This window comes from Sander vitreus, chromosome 9 (assembly GCF_031162955.1).
Source record: "Sander vitreus isolate 19-12246 chromosome 9, sanVit1, whole genome shotgun sequence".
NCBI lineage: Eukaryota > Metazoa > Chordata > Actinopteri > Perciformes > Percidae > Sander > Sander vitreus.
This window is the reverse complement of record NC_135863.1, coordinates 20,837,284-20,859,869: the sequence shown is the minus strand read 5'-3', so window position 1 is coordinate 20,859,869 and position 22,586 is coordinate 20,837,284. Positions and strand designations below refer to the sequence as shown.

At 42.6% G+C, this 22,586-nt stretch overlaps 1 protein-coding gene across 1 annotated transcript; it reads left to right on the top strand.

Annotated features, from left to right (window-relative positions):
- Positions 1-6,183: 6,183 nt before the first annotated feature.
- onecut3a (one cut homeobox 3a) lies at positions 6,184-22,420 on the top strand. Its single transcript, XM_078258182.1, has 2 exons — positions 6,184-7,216; positions 22,128-22,420. The coding sequence occupies exons 1-2, from the start codon at positions 6,184-6,186 to the stop codon at positions 22,418-22,420; spliced, it is 1,326 nt and encodes a 441-aa protein (XP_078114308.1).
- Positions 22,421-22,586: the final 166 nt, after the last annotated feature.

Genomic DNA, 22,586 nt, shown 5'->3' with positions numbered 1-22,586 from the left:
TCCAGAATCAAAAAGCAAAGTACAAACGTGTGTGTGTGTGTGTGTGTGTAAGCCAAAAATCTACAATATATAACTAGACATTTGGACATCATTTCCTGCAAGTTTTAGCATGCCTATAGCTCACTACAGTTACACTTATATGGTCAGTCCAACACGAGGCAGCTGTTGAGTCCAAAGCAGTTTCAGTTTATTTGGTTTATCTGTTCAGCTCTGGAAAATTGACGACTTTTTTTTTTTTCAAAAAATATTTGTTTTGTCAAATATGTACATTATCTATCTATCTAGTAAATGACCCTAACCATCCACACACACACACACACACACACACACACACACACACACACACACACACACACACACACACTAAAGTCTCAAACTTTTATTCTGTTGGCAGATTGCTAGAAATGTGGATAAGGCACAGATACATTTTAAATATATTTTTTTATATTTATATAAAATAGCATCCTCTTAGCATTCTACTATATTTAGGCTATTTAAGTGCTCCATAATAAAAAATAAATACGTATGAAATAAAATAACTAGTGATTATCTTATGTTAACGTGGGTATTTATTTTTACTCTGAAAAGACTAAAATAAAACAAAATAAAGCTCTGATTCCCTAGTTGTATCATGTTGATATTTTTTGCTGTAACAATAAACATCCAACAGTCTCATTAACTCTTTGAGGCCTTTCCTGCTGAAGTTCGAAGTGTCCAAAAGAAACTGAAAAAGCGAGTAAATCCGTATAACATTTAGTAATCCAGCCCAATCGGATCGATATTTTATTGAATGTGTTTGTGATTAGTAGCTCTATTGATTGCAGTGACATCATGTGAACACACCGGAGTGATGGTTATTTCGCTAACAGCGTGTCAGAATCAGAATATATCTGTTGGGTTTCAATGACCTTTATGACAAATATAGGCCTATATATTTTCAAATTGTTATTGTCTCAAATTGCGTTTCATCTCGATAAATTACACGACACATAGACGGTAACATTTATTTGAGCACATTTGTCCGTTGACAAGTTGGCCAAATGTCAGAATAGTGAAGCAAAATAGCTTCAGATCTACAAAATAAGTGTATACAATAAATAATTAAATAAAAGCGGATAACGTCCATTTTCCTTTTTCAGTCCTATATCTTTTTTCTTTTAAACACGTGTTTTTGGATGCTTTTCCATCTAGTCTCTAGTCTATCCTCTATAATATATCCAAAGGTATTATATAAAAAAATGTATGATAAAAAAACATTAAAGAAAACATCTTACCGTGTCGATTATTGATTACAGTCTTCTGGAGGGCATGCCATGCTCATTTGGCACCTGTTGTCCGAAATATTTTTTAGAGCCGTTACGCACACAGACAGGCCTGCTGCATTGAAGCGTCTGTATAACTTTCATTTTGAGTAAAACCAAGCGCAGAGAAGAGATGTGCGACCAATTCTTTCTGCTAATCGATCAGACTGCGAATAGATCGATGTGGCACCAGGGCTATTGATCACCACAGTCCTCTATTGCCGGGCGCTTTCAAATGCAAATCTAGCTGAATAATAATCTGTGGCAACACACTAATTCCTTAACAAACTGCAGGAAAACGCTTTACAAACAGCGATTCAATGTGCAACTGATTCTTTTTTTTTTTCTTGCGACATTTAGGCCTTTTCAATATCAGCTCTGACTGTGAAACAAACAGCTTTAACAGTAGGCTGCCGTTTAAAGATTTAAGAGGACAAACAGGTAACATTCAAAATGGAGGGTGACATTGATTTGGCGTGTAGCCTGTTGAAAGTTTGTAGAAAATGTTTGAAGGCAAAGCCATAAGTTTAAGGACTAGTGAAAAAAAGAATGAACTTGACAATATTTAGCCCAACAGAAAAAAACTGTTAATAGCACAACAAATAGCCTGCACCCTGCTGAGCAAAATAACTGAAGGGTTAGTGTTTAGTGTGGTCAACTTTGCAATTTATATGAGAATTATGGGTATATTCCCACACTTTATTGGGCATAAAATGTTAAGGATATTCATGTCATTCACACACACACACACACACACACACACACACACACACACACACACACACACACACACACACACACACACACACACACACACACACACACACACACACACACACACACACACACGCAGTTACTTAAAGTAGAGCCATAGGCAAACAAGACAGTGTATTTTCCCCCCCAACAAAGCCACATCAGTGTGTGTGTGTGTGTGTGTGTGTATTGGGATGAGAGCAGAGCAGCCCTGTCCCACTGACTTGCTCAGAGGCCTGATCAATGCGACATTACTAAACACTGCTGCTTAACTTTTGCCAATAGCCAGATTCAAGTAAATATACTTTAGAATACATTAAGTGTGATGTATCAGCCACGGAGTCATTCAAGAAGTCATGAAAAGATTAGTCTGCCTCTATCGAGTTATTCCTGGGAAAATACACACGCTTCCTGCAGAAGTTGACCCACTAGACATACCTCTCATTTACACAGTGTTTAATATAAATACAATTCAATTAATATGGTTTTGAGGTGGGTAAAATATATACTGTGGGCGGCTTCTGCATAAAAATATGTTCCTGTCTAAAATCGGATCGGAATTGTTTTTGAATGTACCTTTTAGAATCTACACATTACTTTCAATAACAACGATCCTACTAATAATACTAATTTATAGTTATAGTTGTATAGTATTCACAATAGGGAAATATAGACTGAATGTAAAGTGTTTTTTTTACACTGCAGAGTCTGCAGCACTCAGCCAAATGAAAAGCTCAGCTTAAACTTTTCAGCTAAGTGCTATGTGGTCATTTCCTGTAATGAAACTGCGTGTTGAGACAGGGCAAACCCATAACAGGATACACCTAACTTAAACCATTTTAGCAGAATGCATTTTGGGTACTATCGATCCTTCAGAAATGCATTGAGCGAAGCTCCGGGTTCAGCATTGATTAGTTGATCAGCAAACGACAGCAGTGCTTAAAGATAAAAACAAAATGCTTTGGGCCTCATTAAAGACTAATGCTGAGACTCAGTTACTTTAAAATATATTGCACTGAATTACCAAAGTCTTATATTAAACTTTGTTGAAAAAGGATATGATATTATTAACAAATGAATTAAAACAAAAGCCCTGATGCACGATCACTGCAGTCACAGTGTGTGTGTGTGTGTGTGTGTGTGTGTGTGTGTGTGTGTGTGTGTGTGCGCGTGTAAAGTCGTTGCCAACGTGGTGCTGAAGCCACCGCCTCGGCCGCTGTTATTAATATGAAATAAATCACCGGGTCTCTGCGGCATCGCCCCAGTCACACCGCAGATATCGACACAGTTAATATTTAATATTGTATTCGCCATAGGATATGCTTATTTAAGTATTCGAAAACACTACATTAAAATACAAATTAAAACGGAGCTCTAGGCGGACACATGGATTTTTGTGTAGGGGAAAATAGCTGGGTTTACTTTGCATTCACATTTTTATTTTGGCTGGTTGAATGAACGATTTGACCAAGCTGCATAAAATAGAAGAAAACTAGATTGATTGAAAATGGGAGAAGTACACTAATCAGTTCCCCACGCCCTGTTGACCCTGTTGTTTTAGCTGTTTTTATCTGCGTGGCAGTAACGTGACCTCGTGGTGCAGTGGAGAGAATAGAGAATATAGAAAGAAATTAGAGAGAAGGGGACTGATATGAAGTTTGCAAGTTTTCGGTGAAAGTATTAAACTTTTCAGCGCGTTGTTTTGGGTTGTAAACCCTGGTGAATTAGGAGCAAAGGAGCCAGCAATGAAAGTTAACATCCATCACCACCGCGACCAATAAGCTGCTCTGGCCGGCTGGCTGAGCACAGATGACGGATTCGCTGCTATGCGGGCTTCGGTAATTCATTTTCGATAGCAGTGGTTGCTGGGATCAATACAGGGACATTAACCCAAGCGGACACTGCTGTTCTCCTGATGGCACAAGCCAAAAGCCACCATCCCCCGTTGGCAATCAGCAAAGACACAGTTTTTAGGGTTATTATTTGGGGGGGACAGGGACTGTGTGCCAAGGCCGCTGATATCACAATTCATCAGTGAAGTTATAGATGGCCTTGACCTAACTGTTGGTAAACACTGGTCAGGGAAATTATTTTATGCAATTTCCAAATGATTAGTGATGCCAATTCCTGGATTCTTAGACTATTTTTTCCCAGCTCCGGGTCGAAATCCTAATGGCCTCATTTTCATTTTCAACATCAGTGTAAATGCCAGGGCTCCTCACTTGGTAACAGTGTTCACATGTAGTTTACAAAGCAACTACAGGCCCTCTGAGGGCTGCTGGAGCTCACACTTGCAGAGACACACCACAGTATGTTTTTTTTTTTACAATTTTTTTACAATTTTCCAGCACTCTTATGTGTTTCTTGTCTCACTAGTCCTCACCCTGTAGACGGCGGCACGTGCTAGACAATTACATAAAAATACAATACAGCTACCCTGCAATAAATAGCCTACTACAGTATATATGTTTGTGAAGCTTATAACGATGTGTTCAGATTGTGTGAGATAGGTGTAATTCGTGAGGCCATAGGGACAAAATAACATGAAGCACCTTTCATTATAACGCAGTTTAAATACAATATCACTAGTCCACTGAATTATAGGCTCTATATATTGCAACCTTAATACTTTTAACTAATTATTAATAATGGTATTTTGGCTATATTGCGCTGGGCTGTGCAGGTGCTCATGACATTGTATACACCCTATAACAAAGAGCAATACCTAAAGGTTGATTTACTCTTTGTTAAAAGCAGTTTACACTCAGTTTCCACCCAAAACGCGTTACTTACTTCGTTAGCCCTTTACAGAATCCAATCCCTCGATCTCAACCTGCTATAGCTATATCGCATCCATATTGCGGGCTCCTGCAATAGGCACCAACCTATCGGATGCATCTCCTGACCCATACATACTTTGACATTGATGGATTGCTGACTCGGTTTGACGTCAGCGAGCAGCAAGTTTCATATAAAAGTTTTGAGAAACATTATGTGAGAGTTTATGTGAGGGATTTTGATTTGCGTGAAGCAAAGATGCGAAAGGGGTCAAAGCCTGAGGCGATGATGGAATGAAACTCGACAGAAATATTCAGTAACATTGGCTGAAGGAAAAGAAAGTTATTGAGTGAAAGTTAACGTCGAGACAGCTGACAGCAACATTTGACCATTTACTGTTTGGATTGTAGCCTGCAAAGAGAGACACAAATGTAATTTGATTAAGAAGTTGGTTATAATTTAAACGTGTCAAAGGTCATCCAGTTTACAGCTGTGACTCTCATGTTTTAAACTCTAAAATTATTTGTTTTTTACATCATTACAAATACCTACTACATCAATTCTTTCAGTAGGCATCAAGAAAGGATATGCGTCTTCAATTGAATAAATGCAATTTTAAAAGGCAGAGGCTGTGAGCTGTGACCTCTTAAAGATAACTTGTGGTTTTCTCATTACACTCATGGCCCGATGTGACACATGTCAATTAATATTTAACCTTTAAGAGAGGCATCACGCGTGTTGCTGGCGCCGTGTCAAGGGGTTTTATCAGAGAAAACAAGGCGCGAGTCCTTCTTATCCATCTGAGTGTAAATGTTGCACACACTGCAGAGGATTGCACTTCTGTGTTTTATCTTCACAAGTTTCTAATGCAATCTTTTTCAGGAATTTGAGGTTCAGTGTGCAACATGACAACAACCCATGACATAGGGGCCAGTGACGTCAGGTTGGCCCCAGACAGAGTGCGCGAGTGCGAGGATACACCACGGGGGCGCGCACATGCGCACAAGCTCGGTCTCATCTCTTAACGTGAGCGCGGGCGCGTCAATATACACACAGAAAGCAGAGCGCTTCGGGTATAGTTGAAGGTGCTCTAGAACGAAAGAAATCCAGGCAGGCGCAGACACCTTCACGCACTGAGCAGAGGTTTGCGGCGCAGTTTGTGTGGCGGCCGGGACCCGATCTTTTAAAACCATGCTGGATTGACTGCAGAGAGGCAACTACAATCAATGGCTTGGCTTTGAAATCGTTCAAAATTTATTGGAAAGGAGTGTGAGATAGAGCGACAGCGAGAGAGGGAGAGTAGCGAGGGGAGAGAGCGGCGAGAGGGGTGGAAATAAAGATCCTTTCAACGATGGAGCTTACAATGGAAAACATTGGAAATCTGCACGGTGTATCTCACTCCCATCAAACGAGCGACTTAATGAACTCCCCCCACGCGCGCCAGTCGTCGGCGTCGCATCGGAACTTGGTGTCGCACGGACGGTCAGCCATGGTGTCCAGCATGGCCTCGATACTGGAGGGAGCAGGGGACTACCGCACAGACCACGCTTTGTCTGGCCCCCTGCATCCGGCGATGACCATGTCGTGCGACTCCGGGATGAGCCTGAGCAGCACCTACACCACGCTGACGCCGCTGCAGCACCTGCCCCCCATATCCACCGTCTCGGAGAAATTTCACCATCCACACCCACATGCTCACCATCATCCGGCGCACCAGCGACTCGCAGCCGGGAATGTCAGCGGCAGCTTCACCCTGATGAGGGACGACCGAAGCCTCGCTTCCATGAGCAACCTCTATGGCCACTACCCCAAAGACATGTCCGGCATGGGGCAGCCTCTTTCCCCCCTGTCCAACGGTCTCGGGTCTTTGCACAGCTCCCAGCAGACTCTCAGCGCCTATGGTCATGGAGCTCACATCTCCAACGACAAGATGATCTCCTCGGGGGGCTTCGAGTCCCACATGCTGTCCCGGGGCGAGGAGCACCTGGCCCGGGGTCTCGGGGGCCATGGGGCCGGGCTCATGACATCCTTGAACGGCATACACCATCACAGCCATCCGCACTCTCAGGCAAACGGGTCTATGCTGTCAGACCGAGACAGGCAGACGGTGGTGGGAGGCGGGCAGGGAGGTGGGTCAGGGCAGGTGGAGGAGATAAACACCAAGGAGGTGGCACAGCGAATAACAGCAGAGCTCAAACGCTACAGCATCCCCCAGGCCATCTTTGCTCAGAGGATCTTGTGCCGGTCCCAGGGAACTCTGTCTGACCTGCTGCGGAACCCTAAACCGTGGAGTAAACTCAAGTCTGGCCGGGAGACGTTCAGGAGGATGTGGAAGTGGCTCCAGGAGCCCGAGTTCCAGCGGATGTCGGCGCTCAGGCTTGCAGGTGAGTGAGGAGACAGCTCCCAACCTGAGTGATGTGGAGGGATCAATTAGAAGTCAATGTGGCGAGACTGTCAATGGATGCTCAAACAGACATTACTAGAAGTTATTAGTCGATTGTATCGAGTAAAACTTCATCATGACAGTTGGGGTGTTAAATGTTGGGGGGGATCTATATTTTGATTGATGCTACAATCCATGATAGTATAAACAGACGCTGTGCAACACTGGTGCTGTTATAAACAAAAGAGGACGCATCCCTCTAAAGCAGACGAGGTGCAAACCTAGTCTACACGGATGTGTTTGTTGCTACGCACATACAGCGGTTTTACGCACAGATACAGCATGGATACACATATCCCCCCCTTACGCTGTCTCACTCCATTTCTTTCTGTCATTCTCTCTCACACACAGCAAACAACACACAGAAAGAGAGACCAAACAAAGGAAACTAAAGCTGTAACTCAAATACTCAGTTTTACTTTGGACTCTTTTGTATCTAACACACTTGATGTAATAATCGGGCACTCCTCTGTCAAATAAGCGCGTCGTCGCAAACAAGGATCGTCTAAGGCCTGGCCAAAGAGTCGGGGGAGCATGACCTCCTGTGGATCAATATTTCAGGTCCAGGCGTCCCCTTTCAGAGTAGCACGCTGATAAATGATCGATTTGGATCTGAAAAGACAGAGACACAAACAGACGAGTCTTTCTCTGGCCTGCTGTGTCCTCTATGGAAAGCTATTTCGTCTCCAAAGTTGGTTCAGTGCTTAGCCATTCTGGCAGTGAGAATTTGTGATTATTGTGGGTTGTGAAATTATATGTATGGGCTCATTGAGATATGATAACAGAAAGAACTGGACATCCCTTCTGTTAAGAGACAAATTGTGACCAACTCTGACTGGTTCATCTCTTTCACCCATCGTTTTGATTTTTATTGCGCAAAGATTATACACTAAACGCTGTGATTTGAACCCACATTCCCGCCCCCATTAAACCATTTAACACTTACCACCTGATTAACAGGACGTAAATGAAAACGAGAGTCGCAGTGGGGCTAAAACAGAGATGTGAGTGAGAGGTCCCCTCTCATTGATGTTTGTGTAAATGCCCTGTTTAGACGTCCTGGTCTTCCAAACGTCAATCAGCTCTTCTGTGTCGTATTTCAGCGAACAGTTTAATTAAGCAGATATAGTGGCATATTTTAGTTCCAGTCAATGCCCTATTGAAAAGCACTTAATGGCATGTAAATTGTTCCTTTGCGCATTTAGTAGGGTTCTGGTAAATAAAGATTTAAACACTCCACAATTGTCTTTTTAAGTGCCACTGCTGTTAAAGCTAATTGGGCTGTAGGGTTTTATATCTTCCACACCCGGCATCAGGATAACCCCCCCAATTCAATTGACATGTTGGAGTGGCACAGTCCTGCGAGAGTGCACACCTGCATATTTTACTGTGGTCGGGCCCAGAGCAGCCTATAGGTTTAAGGCGTGTGTGTACGTGCGTGCGTATTTTGTTGTAGAATGGAAATTAGGGCTACACTCTTAATTTGATCCGGTGGTGATAAGTGGTGATAGATGGTACAATTCTTTTTGAAATGTATTTTTTATAAATATCCACAAAATAGGTTTATTTTTCCGTCTTGAAAGAGCAGCTTTTTGTGCGCTTTTTGTCCATTGTATTAATCTGCAGTCACAAAAGGTCTCAAAGAAATAGACAGTTGGGAAAAATGACAAATTACTTGTATGTAAATGCACGGAGCAACATTTTACTTATTGCATTTAAAATCACCATTATCCTCGGTGCGCATGTGGGCTGGGAGTGGGAGTTGGGGGGTTTTGTGATGCTGAAAGTGAGGCTGGGCCATACTCGCTCGGCCACATCAATCAATAATTTCAAATTACTATTCCAAATTCATCACAGTCACACAAATCAATGCAGCTGCCCTGCTTAGCTAATGTGAAAATTCCAGTGTCTGCACACACACATGACAATCCACCCCCTGAAACGAAAAACAGATCAGAGATATAGGCCTGTTTGGGGGGGAATGTGTGCCCTTCACGCTCAACATCTCCTAATGCAACGAGGGCAAAAAGCCACAGGCATCCCACCTATTGTGTTCTTAATATGCAGACCCATAACACCCATGGAGGCCCAGTAAAAAGCTTTAACCTTTGGATGTACATGCACATGTATTCATCGACTATACTGTATACATAAATATGAAGCTTCATTGTAAAGCTGCACACATGAGAAAGACGAGGGCAAAGTGGTGTTTGGGAGGCATTTAGAGATCGCATTAACGATAAAAAACAATTCGTCTTTGCATCTGTGTTGAATTCCACACTCCATCTCAATGTATTTGGTCGGGTCAATACAGCCCTGATCGATAAGGATAGCCAGTGCATCTATCAATTATCCCGCCTCAGCACTCTCTCCCATTGGTCTCTCCCCCGGAGCAGAGGGGGGAGGCGGGAGCCGGAAAAGGGGGGGAAGAGGACAGCTGTTAAAAAAACGCTACTGCACACCTTTTTCTTTGCTGTTTGTAATCATGTTCTGTTTGTCGTGTGTAATGCACTCTCACTCATTTGTCCTGTGGTGTTTGGGTTATACGGTCATTCGGGTAGTATTCGCGCCTATAACACGTCTCTCCAGACAGAAATCCGAACAACCGAAAAAGTATTCAATTATATCACCAAACTTCCGGTATATCCCCACAAATGGCACGTTCCTATTTCTAATTTTGGTACCAGATATGGTCTCCTGCGCCTTCGTTCTTTTCATGTGACAGTGATGAGGTGCATGCCAATGCCTCTCTCCCTCGATAAAAAAGCGCAGTTGCTTTATTAACATTTGAATGGCCGGAGCACGTGCCAGGGTGTTCAGGTCAAGGCCCACGGGCCACGGAGGAAAACCATTGTTGAGAATGAGGGTGGGAGGCCTTTATTCATGTTTCAATGAACTACACGCAGTTTACACGGGCCTAATCTTGGAGCAATCCCTATCCACCACCACCCCCCTGCCCCCCTGCTCGGTAAATGTATTTTTATTGAGTTGACCAGTTGCCTTTCTTACAGGCTATGAGATTAATTTTTGGCTTTTCAGAAAAAAAGGGTATAAATTAATGCTTTTCTGCTAATGAAATTGATTTATCTGGGTATGTATGCTACCTAATAAAGGCTACAAACTTGCTTTTTATTTCCCTACAAATCATTTAGTAGCCTATGAGGAAGCACACAGTTTATTCCTGCAGGTCGGGTGGTTTCAAGGCGCTGTCCAGAGTGCTGAAATAAGCGTCCATCCATACTGAACTGCAAGATATCCTTTCTGTTTTGAGGACAGTTCAAGGTGGTGAAGTGGAGTTTTACCAATACATAGTTAATAGCATTCTTGTAGGCCCTAAACACCATTATTTCATCCAACAGCTTCCACCCATCGATCAATATTACCATCCACAATCGCGTCAATCACACCACCCTCACCCTTTTCCCTATACTTTCCAGTCCAACACGAAGCCTACCGGGGTTTCCATTTAAATCACATAGCTTTTTTTTCTCCAGAATATAAACTGGAGGTCGTCTTTGTTTTTGGGATGCTCACCAAAATATCCAAAAGGAACACAAATAGTCCGGAGTGGCGCTTCTTTTGGGTCATTTAAACCGGGATAATGGGTTTAATTGGATAGGGCATTAAGATGTGATTGATGCTGGTTAATCTAAAACAGGATTTTTTTTTCTTGAAGAGATGGCTTGATGTTAGCCTGCGAAATGATCGATTGGTACTTTAATAATTGATGTGTGAGGGGAAGATAGGGGGGATAAACAGTGCAGCTGCGGTTTCAGAGCCTCGTTGTTCGTTAAGCACATCAACGTGTGCTGTAAGTACTGAGACACGCATTTACAAGCATCGCCTTTGAAATCCTGTGGTGGGAGAGCAACAGTCATTTTCTTGAGGTTATACCTCGAGGCTATTTTGTTTAAATCCCGGGTTCAGTGTAGCTCATACCAGATGAAATGACATCTCACGCCTTGCATCATTATCTGCAGCCCGGCGATGAGGAGGCTGGCTGCATGCTGTGGAGGGGAAAGTCAATTCATCTAAGTTGACATTTGCATAAATCTTCATGTCGTAGGCTGATATGAATATTCATAATTGAATGCATCGTGGGAAGTACTATAGGAATAGGGGGGTCGAAGAAAATCACCTACCCTAAAATATGATGTGTGTGTGTTTATCTAGATGACTGCAACTAGGCTACGGCTTCCTGTAAGGTTTTTCACACAGAACAATATCATAGCACCAGCTACAGCATGCATATGTGTCGCCTCCCCGTTTCTTCTCTCCTCTGTGTATGTGATCGGGATGTAGAGTGCGTCTGCGCCACATTGTTAAGGCCGATCTGGCGAGCCCTGAATCTGTATCGATTTCCATCCCCCGGCCTCTGCTTTCCATCTCTGGAGCTGCGCCATGCAGCCATGCAACCCCCTCCATCTCAACCATGCAACACCATTTCTCCCATTAACAGCTCACCCTTCACAACATACAACAGAATGACTAATACACGCACGCTCTCACGCTGGGCTGCTGCACACCTCGCCTCATGCTCTGGTCAAAACAGTGAAATGCTGACTTTTAATTTTGAGAGGGTAAGTAGCTCTATGTCTGTGATAGAGGCGGATTAACAGCGCCAGACGACTTAAAGTTCACAGTCATGTAATCTCTTTTCGCTCATTACACATCCCACACACACACTGTTCTGACCAAGTCAACCTTATTATTCAAATAATCTAATTTTAATAGAAATCAGATTAACAGACGCAGGAGTCTGCACTGTCTCCCACATCTTCACCCCCCCCACACACACACACACACACACACACACACACACACACACACACGCACCTCTTTCCAATTCACACGGGGGGCGTGCATATAGCAATTATAAATGCAGTAGAGGTCTGGACTCTGTACAGTCTCGAAGACCGTCTCTTCTTTTTCTGATGATCAATTCCTACGCTACTCCGTCGCCCCCTCGCCAAACCGGATCGATAGGAGAGAATGACCTTTAAATCAAATTGCTGGCAGAGTCGACTGAATGCACGCGGCAAGCATCATAGGGTTAATGGCACCGCGTGCGCCCCCTCCCCTTGTTTTCAGGCAAATATACAAAGGGCCCAAACCTAAGAAAATCATAATTAAATCTCAATATTCGTACTTGCCCTCTGGAGTCACATGTCGGGTAAACACGGTGTTGGTCTGTGCGCGAAGATGAAGATACAAATCTGTGGCTTTTGCCCTGCCACAATCTGCAGTGATTTACATAAGAGCCAAAGCAAGTGGCGGTTCCAAAGAGCAGGCTGTTGTGCAATTAAAATGTTGACCAGAGCACATCAGCATTGTGTCGATGGAACTCAGCGCGTTGTTATGTAACGCAGGGATGCCCCAAAACTGAGTCTGCTCCGTGCGTGCGGCGCGCCTGCACTCAAGTAGCACTGTCTTTCATGCAATGACTCACAGTGTGCTTTGAATAATTTCCCAGTTACAAAAATGTCTACAGAGTTAGTATAAAGGTACAATTTTCCACTTTATCTAACCTGTTTTATCTAAACAATAGCCTGATGATCCCACCTTCTTCCCCTCAGATTTAATTTTTACTGAGCTAATAACTGTGGTTGTATGATTTTTGCTGATGTAACGTGTCAGATGTCGCTGCTCCCACAGAGAGGAATGGATAGAGAGAGGATACTTCGTATCAAGAGCGTTGGGGAATAAGTAACGGATTACTCTGTGTTGGTCCAGCGCGCGCTGAAGTGAGGCAGTTGGGTGTCCGCACACTTTATCTGACGCCCTGACAGGCCATCGGTTATTAAAGGCCCCATAATGGCTTTTTTAATGCGCAGCTTAAGAACACAAGGCAAGGACATTGTCCATGCAATTAAAGACAAGTGAAGGCACACACTGTCTCCGAATTGAACACTGTACGGTTTCTAAAACAGAAAGAAGTCATTTAATCTACTATTAGGTGTTAAAATTAGATGTTTGTATGTCGAGACAGATTGTTCCACTTATTTCTTTCTCACATGTTTTAATTTGGAAAACAAAACAAGATGCAATTTTTTGGGGTAATAAAGAAGAATACGTAGCTTTTATTTTCCTTATATCTAATAAAATCGTCTCTTGAACTGTTTCATTCGTTGAAGGACAAGTAAGATTTTAAGAGCCAATGCATGATTAAATGTGTTAAAACGGACATTTTTGCAGTCTGTAAAACAATCGTTTAGTCTCTTTTTATATTGCATGATTCATCTCCGCCTGAGTGTAAAAATAAAACAGCAGCTAAAGACAGAAATGTTCAAATGTTCCTGCTGACGAGAGCCAGCAGATGGTTTACACTGAACCTCTGTATGTCTTTCTGCAGGGTCGATCTCAACAAAACCGCAAACACACACACACGCGCACGCGCGCACACAGCTTATCGTACCCACAGATGCAACCCGAAACTCCGGTTGGGCAACCCCATAAAGATCAACAAAGGAACAAAACGACTGTGAAATCAATTGATGAATGAATCGATGTCGGCGCATATAGCCTTTATTTTATTAAATATAACGAACAGGCTTCGGGTTATTCTGAAGTTAATAATTTGTTTAATTTGTTGCTTTACTGAGCCGATATGAAAACGCTGACTTGTTTCTTCAGTTAGTTTTTTAGGGTTTCTGAAAGGTGTATGCGTGTGTGTGTGTGTGTGTGTGTGTGTGTGTGTGTGTGTGTGTGTGTGTGTGTGTGTGTGTGTGTGTTTGTGTGTTTGTATGTGTGTGTTGATTGCAACATTTTTCTTTTGACAGACACAAATGTATTACAGATGAACAGACTGCAGCCTTGATAATGTATAGACTAAATATAAACTCGAAAATTATTATTATTTAGCCTATACATTGTAATGCTTGTTTTTCCTACTATTATTATTTTACCCCATCTGTTTTCATTAGTGGTTGGAATTGCTGTACACAGAATTCATTATTAAAATTATTTGGGACTGTGCTGAAATAAATAAATAAGTTAAATTCTCATAGGAATTATACACTTTTTAAACACATTTAATTTTCAAAAGGCAACAAATTAAGCTTTGGGAAATTAAACCTTATATAGCCAATAAACCCTAATAAAAATGAACCATATAAAGAGACTAAAGTGATACTTTTTTTTTTTTTTTAGCGTTGTGGGGAAATACGGTATATAAATGCAGTTAGGTCACCGTAATAAGGGTCGGTGTAGAAATATTTCTGTTGACTCTGTCTTCTCATGATTGAGTGAGAAGTGTATTGAATTGAATCTCGAAAATTCCTGCGTATTGAAAACCTGTCTGTCTCCCCGTGGAGAGTAAACAGTATCATCTGACTGCGGATCAGTTTGCTGATTCTCCTGCGACTAATAAGAAATTAACACAAGAGTGACAGCTGCCATTTGGAGAATAAAAACATATTTCGAGAAATCCTGGGATGTAACTTTTCTAAATATGTACAACTCGACATTAGTGGTGTACATATAGAAGATGGCAGACTTTAACCTAATTCAACCGAGAGGCATCCTCACAAGAACAAAAAATGTTCATTAGTCCTAGTTTAGGCTCATTTTCCTCCTCACATCGGTTTTCTTTGTGTTTCACTATAAATGAGCCTCTGACAGATTTACGCAGCTTTAAAAGGCGTGTAAACTCCCTATACAGCAAATAAAAAAGGAGCGTAAAGGGAGTTTAAGTCCTAGCACACGGTTTCCCATCCGCATGAAGCCCCAGACGTGCGGGTCTATTGACCGGCCACAGAGCCTCTCCACCCGCCGCTCACCCACACCACATCCAAAAGAGACCCCTCACAGTGTTAATGCATTGTAATTAATTGTTTATGGGGTTAACTAAGTCTGAATTTTAAAGCAGTTAAATATTTATTGACTATTTTTTTTAAAATGTGTGAGTAAGAAAGCCCATTTTTATTTTTTAAACACTGGTCCCAAATTTCACAATCAGGATTCAATTCAAGCACAGTTCGTCTAAATTCCTCAACGTAAAGAAGCTTCTAATGCATTCATAAATTACACACACACACACACACACACACACACACACACACACACACACACACACACACACACACACACACACACACACACACACACACACACACAGACAGACACACAGACACACAGACACCTGTTGTTTGTGGGAAATGAAACCGTAGTAGGCCTGCCTGTCTCTTCAAAATAAAGCGTCATGATCATTACCACGCATAACTGGTCAAAGCAATTATAAAATTAAATCAATGATAATCGCAGATACGAGTATCACTCTAAAAATGGAGGCACTCATACAAAGAAATGGCACATGCGGACCAAAGGCTGCTATTAAACTGGCAAAAAATAATAATAATGCAGGTGAAAATTCAGTCATACGGTTTCTCTCAATCATGCGCTTAAATGGCTGAGTGCATTTAATTATCTAAAACCTCATAAGGAGCGTGATCATCGCAGGCAGCAGCCTGTACGGATTATTGAATTTTTTTCTTAGGTTTTACCACTGGGTTGCTAATAACACGTTGGTGTGAAAACAGAGCTGAATAAAATTATATTTCTCAGATGCATTTGTGCATCTCAAACTGACCATCAAATTTACCATACAGCCTATATTTTCAAATCAGCCCAGTACATGCTGGCTGTGATAGATGATAGAGCAAATCTAAGAGGTAAAAGTAAAATGTTGCAGGCATGCAGGCAGCTGTACGACTGAGGTGGGATGTGGGCGAAGGTGTAACTGAGTTCAAGTTGAGTGTTATTGAAATGCTGGATAAGGAATGCCTCGCAGCTGAGTCGCTAGAGAACACAAACAAACAAATGGTGCCGCTTTATCAGTATATTAACACCAATTCTCACTCATTACATTAAGGGGTATTGAGCTGGAAGTGTTTTGGCCTGGCGCGAGAGAGAGAGAGAGAGAGAGAGAGAGAGAGAGAGAGAGAGCTTGGCATTGCCCCTGCAGCACATGCAGAATGAAATAAATGCCATACAGAGAGGGCCGTGCGGGTATACTTCAATCTTTAAGGCAACAGCCCATGCGAAACAGCAGAGACGTTACTTAATAAACAGACTAAAGCCTAAACATGAAATTGCCCAATCATGCTTCTTATATTCCGGAGTAGAGTGCAACTACAAGCAAACTGGTCCTGCATTGGTTATTAGTGAGGACAGGATTGCCTTCAACAATAAACGGGATGCAGAGTGTGTGTGTGTGTGTGTGTGTGTGTGTGTGTGTGTGTGTGTGTGTGTGTGTGTGTGTGTGTGTGTGTGTGTGTGTGTGTGTGTGTGTGTGTGTACATGCGCCGAACCGTAACCGGTGAACATACTTAATGGTAAATTAATTAAATCAGCAGATGTTGATCTCGTGTGCTTATACAGGGATCGCAAAATCACTGCAGGATTGGAGACTTGGTAACCGAAGAGAATCATTTTAGATGCAGATGTGTAATCATGGTTTCATAAAACACTATAGGCATAATGTTAGGCCGTTTGACTTTCTCATTATAAGCAGGAAGGGCAGTGGTGATCAATAAATGATTAATGCTGAAGATGGACTTACATCTGCAGGGACAGAGGAGGCCTGAGACAGCTGTGGACACGCGGTATAAACATATGCAGGCAGAACAGGTGATGATCGTTTACTCATCTTCCGCTCCAGCCCATCTCTGATTTTAGTCCACAAAGAAAGCTGGACCATCACGCTTCCTTCCTTCCTTCTGTGTATTTTCGTGTCTCCACCCCTTCATGAATCTCCTCTCCGGGCCCACTCCCCTCCTCCGAGGCATAATTAATTGGACGAACTGAATTTCACACACGAATTATTCACGAATCTATCGATCCATATTGAACACCCAGGGCCTTTCTCTTAACCTCGCTTGGTTTGTCGTGAAGCAAAGAATATTAATGTCATCAGTGGAAAAGAAATGGGCTTAAGTCATAGCCGTTTCCATCCGAGCAGAAAGGAGTGAGTAGAAAAAAAATAATCACTCATTAAGGAATATGAGAGTTTAAGAGAAAAGACTGCGTGGCCCTCGAGTCAACGTAAAAAGCCCTTGAATTGACATTCATGGGGATAAACGGAGCTTCTGCTTTGTATTCATGGCATATAATAGAACAATAATATTGTAGTAGGCCTAAATAAAATGTAAAACTCAACATGCACCTAAACATTGAAACCCAGGTCTTTGTGAATCTGACTTTGTATGTTTGTGAGGAGCCTGAGGGGATCCATTCAAAGTAGGTCAGCTCCTGTTCACAGCTCCATATAGCAGTAATAGAAATCACATTTCTCTGTGCCAGTGTAGCAGCTGGGTGTACAACTCAGAAAACACTCAACGCCAAACCAGGATTTCTGCTCTTGTCCGGCTGCTCTTTGTGCATGAGTTTATGTCCGTCTCTCTGCTCGGTGCCTACTGTAGCTCTAAAAGCTGCAATGATCGATTTTTTTTTCTTTTCTACGCCGAGCTTGGTTCAGTAATCAGGGCCCCCTTCCTCACCGATCGATCGATATTGATTACTAAATCCAGCGCCTGTAGCAAAGGCAGCGCACTATGGCGCCCCGTGCAGCCTGGGCCACGGCGAGAGCGACACCTGCCGACCGGCGCGGCATAAAGCAAGCGGTCGATGAGGTGGACGTGACTCGGCGGTGGAAAGATGTGGAGAGAGAAGCTGGGACTGTCTGAGCTTGTTGTGGAGGCACATTAACAGAGAGACGCCCCTCCCATGGCTCACTTATTATGTGCTTCTTTCACACTAAAAGACCAGATTTGTGTCTCTTTAATCTTAACCTCTGGGGATTTAAAGAGAATAAAGTCCTAAAAGATGTAAACAAAAAATACTGACCAGTAGTAAGTGTCCAAATTTACCCCCCAGATTTCATGACTTCTTAAAACTGTCCATTAATAGATTTTGAAAGAATTCCCTTTCTGTTATTAGATAGATCCATGTTGATTTTACTGCCCGAAAAGAAAAGACTAATGAAAATAAAATGTAGACTATTCATGACACGTAAATGTACAGTGGCAAGGATAGAATAAGTAAATTAAGCTCCATTGATTCATTGTCATTACAAGAAAAAAAAAGTGTATTTACGATAAGAAAACACCCCAAATCAAACACATTTTCAGGTATATGGTGTAAGTGTATGTGTGTGTGTGTGTGTGTGTGTGTGTGTGTGTGTGTGTGTGTGTGTGTGTGTGTGTGTGTGTGTAATTACACGCATACCTGTGCAAGGTCACACATCTGGACAAATCACAGAAGAAAAAAAAGCCATGCACTGGAGGGAAGTTAAGGTATTCAGACCAACAGGAAGCTGCATAAAATAATTGGAACATCAGTGTGGACTTAAATATTGGGATAATAATAAATCTATATTGATAATATTAACTGTATTGCTCCAGAGGAAGTTATTCTAAAAGCAAAGTCCCAATGTAAAACAATGCTGTTACTGTATACTAATACACCATTTGTAATCGTTAAAAGTTATATCTATTATGTATTATTTATACAAGTATTCACAAAGATGTATCTGCAAAAACAAAAAAATTCTCAATATGTAAAATATTTGTACCTTTTAGCTGGCATCGACTCCAGCCCTCCCGCGACCCTGAACAGGATAAGCGGTTACATATAATTAATGGATAGATGGATTTTCACCTTTTATAATAATCACAGTTCACTCTCTGGTCAGTGATGTTGAAGTCTGGTGTCTGTGGAGGCAAAGCAGTGCACATCAGCACTTGCTGCTCCTCCCTGGTCTTCAAACAGACTTCACTGCATGTTTAGGCTCATTGTCCTGCTGGGAAACGAATCCTCTTCCACACAAGTTGTAGCCAGAGGGGATGGCACGTCTTTGCTGAGTAGCAGTGGTAGATCCACCTCGGCCTGTGGGGAGCTTATGCAGCGCAAGTCCCTACATGTGGAACAAGCTGAGCATCCTCACATGTGGACATTTCTAAAACCCTGTTCGCAAACATAAACAAGATTTTTCTACAGTTTAAAAATTAGGTAGACTGGCTTTGTTGTTGAAGAAATGGTAAAAAAAATAACCGGCTGCACACTCCAACCATTTTAGTTTCACTACCTAAAGCATGCGTTTGTTGCTCAGCTGGTTTTGGTTCATGGATGCAGATGTTCTGTTGTACGTCAGCTTAATATACTGCAGTGGTTACCAGTTAAACTAGAGTGTGTATTAGTTTTGCTTTGGAATACCTCATTAGAAACTTTCAATTAAACTGCAGTTAGGTGCTGGGATGGATTTCCACCACTGAGGAAAACTGTGTGACCTCAGAGGCTTTAATTTCTGGTTCAATTTAATATCTTCTGACACTGGCAAGGTTAACTGGAAAACATGATTGAACACATTATATTGGCTGCATTATATATATATATATATATATATATATATATATATATATATATATATATATATATGTGTGTGTGTGTGTGTGTGTGTGTGTGTGTGTGTGTGTAACTAGTCAGTGTCTGGTTTATTAGTAGTTTGATGATCATAACAATTCACACTTTATATTTTAGAAACATACATTTGATAAAACCTTACCTTACCTTTGAATGCTTAAAAAAAAGTATTACCCGAGTAAACTTTAAAAATAAAACTAATTATAAACATTTCTTTGTGGTGGACTCAGACCATAATGTGTTTTCAAAGATGATGTTGTCATATTGATGAATAACAAATACATATATTTTCTAATAAATCCATCATATGAGTCGGCTTGCAAACGCTTCTCTCTGAAATGTTAGATAATATCTTGCTTGGTAGGTTCGGGTCACTTGAAGACATGCATATTCAAGGTTATAAAGTCCTTAAAGTTATTATCGTTGTAGTGAAAGCAGGCATTATCAGTGTCCACGATTCCCTAACTAAATCTTTGTGACTCCTCGCAGCTTTAATGGCCTGTCCTGCTCGTCCTGTAGCATCTACTGAGACTTACTGTAACTCACTGAGACAATGTGAATATTTCAGCTCAACTCCAAATGACAGAATTCATCCTTCTCCTCTTCATCATGAACACCCTTAACCCGATAATAAATCAAAAATATATGATGATATACATTCTGTACGTACAAGCATGCATTAAGACAAATTTGTGTGTGGCACATTAGCATGTGTGTGATGTATATACTGTAGCTTCAGTGTTGATGTGAAATATGAATATGATGGATGGGCTCATGTGCAGGTTAGACATCTGTAGTAAACAGATTGGACTGCAATGGCTGATCAATGGGCTCTGTTCCACTGTAATTAGACACACAGCGCCACTGCTTGGCTCCAGCCACTTCAGCATAATCACAGCCTCCCCTCCAAACACACACATACACACTTGTGTACACGCACACAAGAACAGAGAGAAGAAATTCTGTCCTTAAATGCATCAAGACACACACACACACACACACACACACACACACACACACACACACAGCATGAGAGTAAGACATTATTGAAGGCGAGTATGAAAGTATCAGACAATACCAATGGCAGCAGGTGGAGACCACACAGGGATGGCATCTTTCTCTCTCCAATTTGCTCGCATTTTATTGAGACAGTAGGGAAGCTGAGAGGGACACACAGTCCGTTCTGGCAGGATTCGATCCTCAGTCCGCAGGGGAACATGTGGCTGCAGAGGTGGAGCCTTAAAACACACACACACACACACACACACACACACACACACACACACACACACACACACACACACACACACACACACACACACACACACACACACACACACACACTCTCTCTCTCTCTCTCTCTGGGCGCCGTTTCTGCCTTTTTACCCTGCACCTGTCTGCTGCTTTCCACCACACACTTACCCACAATGCAACATTCTATTAACTATTACATTCTGTGTTCGCTGCCTACAACCCCACCACCCCCCTCCCAAATGTGAGAGAGTACACTTGGTGTGTTTTCTTTTGAAAATTGCTCTGTGTATGGGAAGGGGGCTCATAGCAGCCGGTACATGCACCTCTCGAGTGTTTGTGTTTGGGGAGGGGGGGGTGGGTGGGTGTGTTATAAATACCCTCTCAGAGCTCAATAGAGTGGGCTCCAGTGGGCTCTGTTTGAAGTAGCAGACTGTAGACCTGCTGGGGGGGATTCTGACCTCAGTCCCTACAGAGAACCCCCCAATTCCTACAGCAAAGTCAGTCAATATCTCTCTTTCTCCTTCACTCGTTGCCCCTCCCTCCTCTTCTCAGCTCCTCTCTTCAGCGCTTATACACACACACACACACACACACACATACACACACACTTTGTCTTACTCCTCCACCTTTTCTGTTCTTTTCTCTCCAACCTTTTCTTTGCCTGCGTCTGCCCCTCCTCTATCTCTCATTTCCCCACACACACTTGCACACAAACTGCTTACTTTTGTGCAACAGTCACTCAGCCCCCTATTGCGACTCAAACTGCATTAATATTGAATCAAACAGCAGTGTCTCCAGCTAGCAGGCAACAGCCAGTACCAATCCCCCCCACCCCCTCCTCACCCCATCTTTCTCTCACCGCAGGCTGGCTCCCTGTCTGCACTCTGCAGGATGGAAGGAATATTCCCACTGGGCAGGAGGCATGGATTAGCTTTAAATCAACTTTAATACGGCAATAGAGATGGAGCTGTAGAATCTCTACTGATGTATAAACTAGTTTTTATGTGTTTAAGTATTGTCTTATGATATATTTAGTTACTTTACTTCCCTCCACCTTCTGTTTTTGCCATCTGATCATGAAAATAATCACTTTTGTATATTTACCTTGATTTGTGTTCTCTTTCCCCTCTTTGCCTCCCACTCTCATCCCCATCCCTCCCACCGCTGCCATCCACACCAAGCCTGCAAGCGCAAAGAACAGGAGCAACACAAGGACCGCAACACGACGCCCAAGAAACAGCGTCTGGTCTTCACTGACCTGCAGCGGCGCACACTCATCGCCATCTTCAAGGAGAACAAGCGTCCATCCAAGGAAATGCAGATCACCATCTCCCAGCAGCTCGGCCTGGAGCTCAGCACCGTCAGCAACTTTTTTATGAATGCGCGCCGCCGCTGCGTGGACCGCTGGCACGATGACCATGGTGCCAGCCCCGGGCAGCCGGGTACATCTGCCACCACCTTCTCCAAGGCCTGAGAGGAGGAGAGGACCTTCAGAGGGCCGGGGAACTGGTTGGAACAACAGGCAACATGGAAAATTGGCTGTGAAACCTGTCTATAACAACCCTACCTGGCCTGGGCCGTCTGAATGTGTCCTCTGCCCAAAAAATCCTTTGTGCCATGCAATCATCTTTTTTGTCAGT

Bases quoted from the DNA above. Each gene is read 5' to 3' on its own strand.
- onecut3a (XM_078258182.1), top strand. From the start codon at position 6,184: ATGGAGCTTACAATGGAAAACATTGGAAATCTGCACGGTGTATCTCAC. The intron at 7,217-22,127 runs GTGAGTGAGGAG...ATCCACACCAAG, and splicing joins GTCGGCGCTCAGGCTTGCAG to CCTGCAAGCGCAAAGAACAG.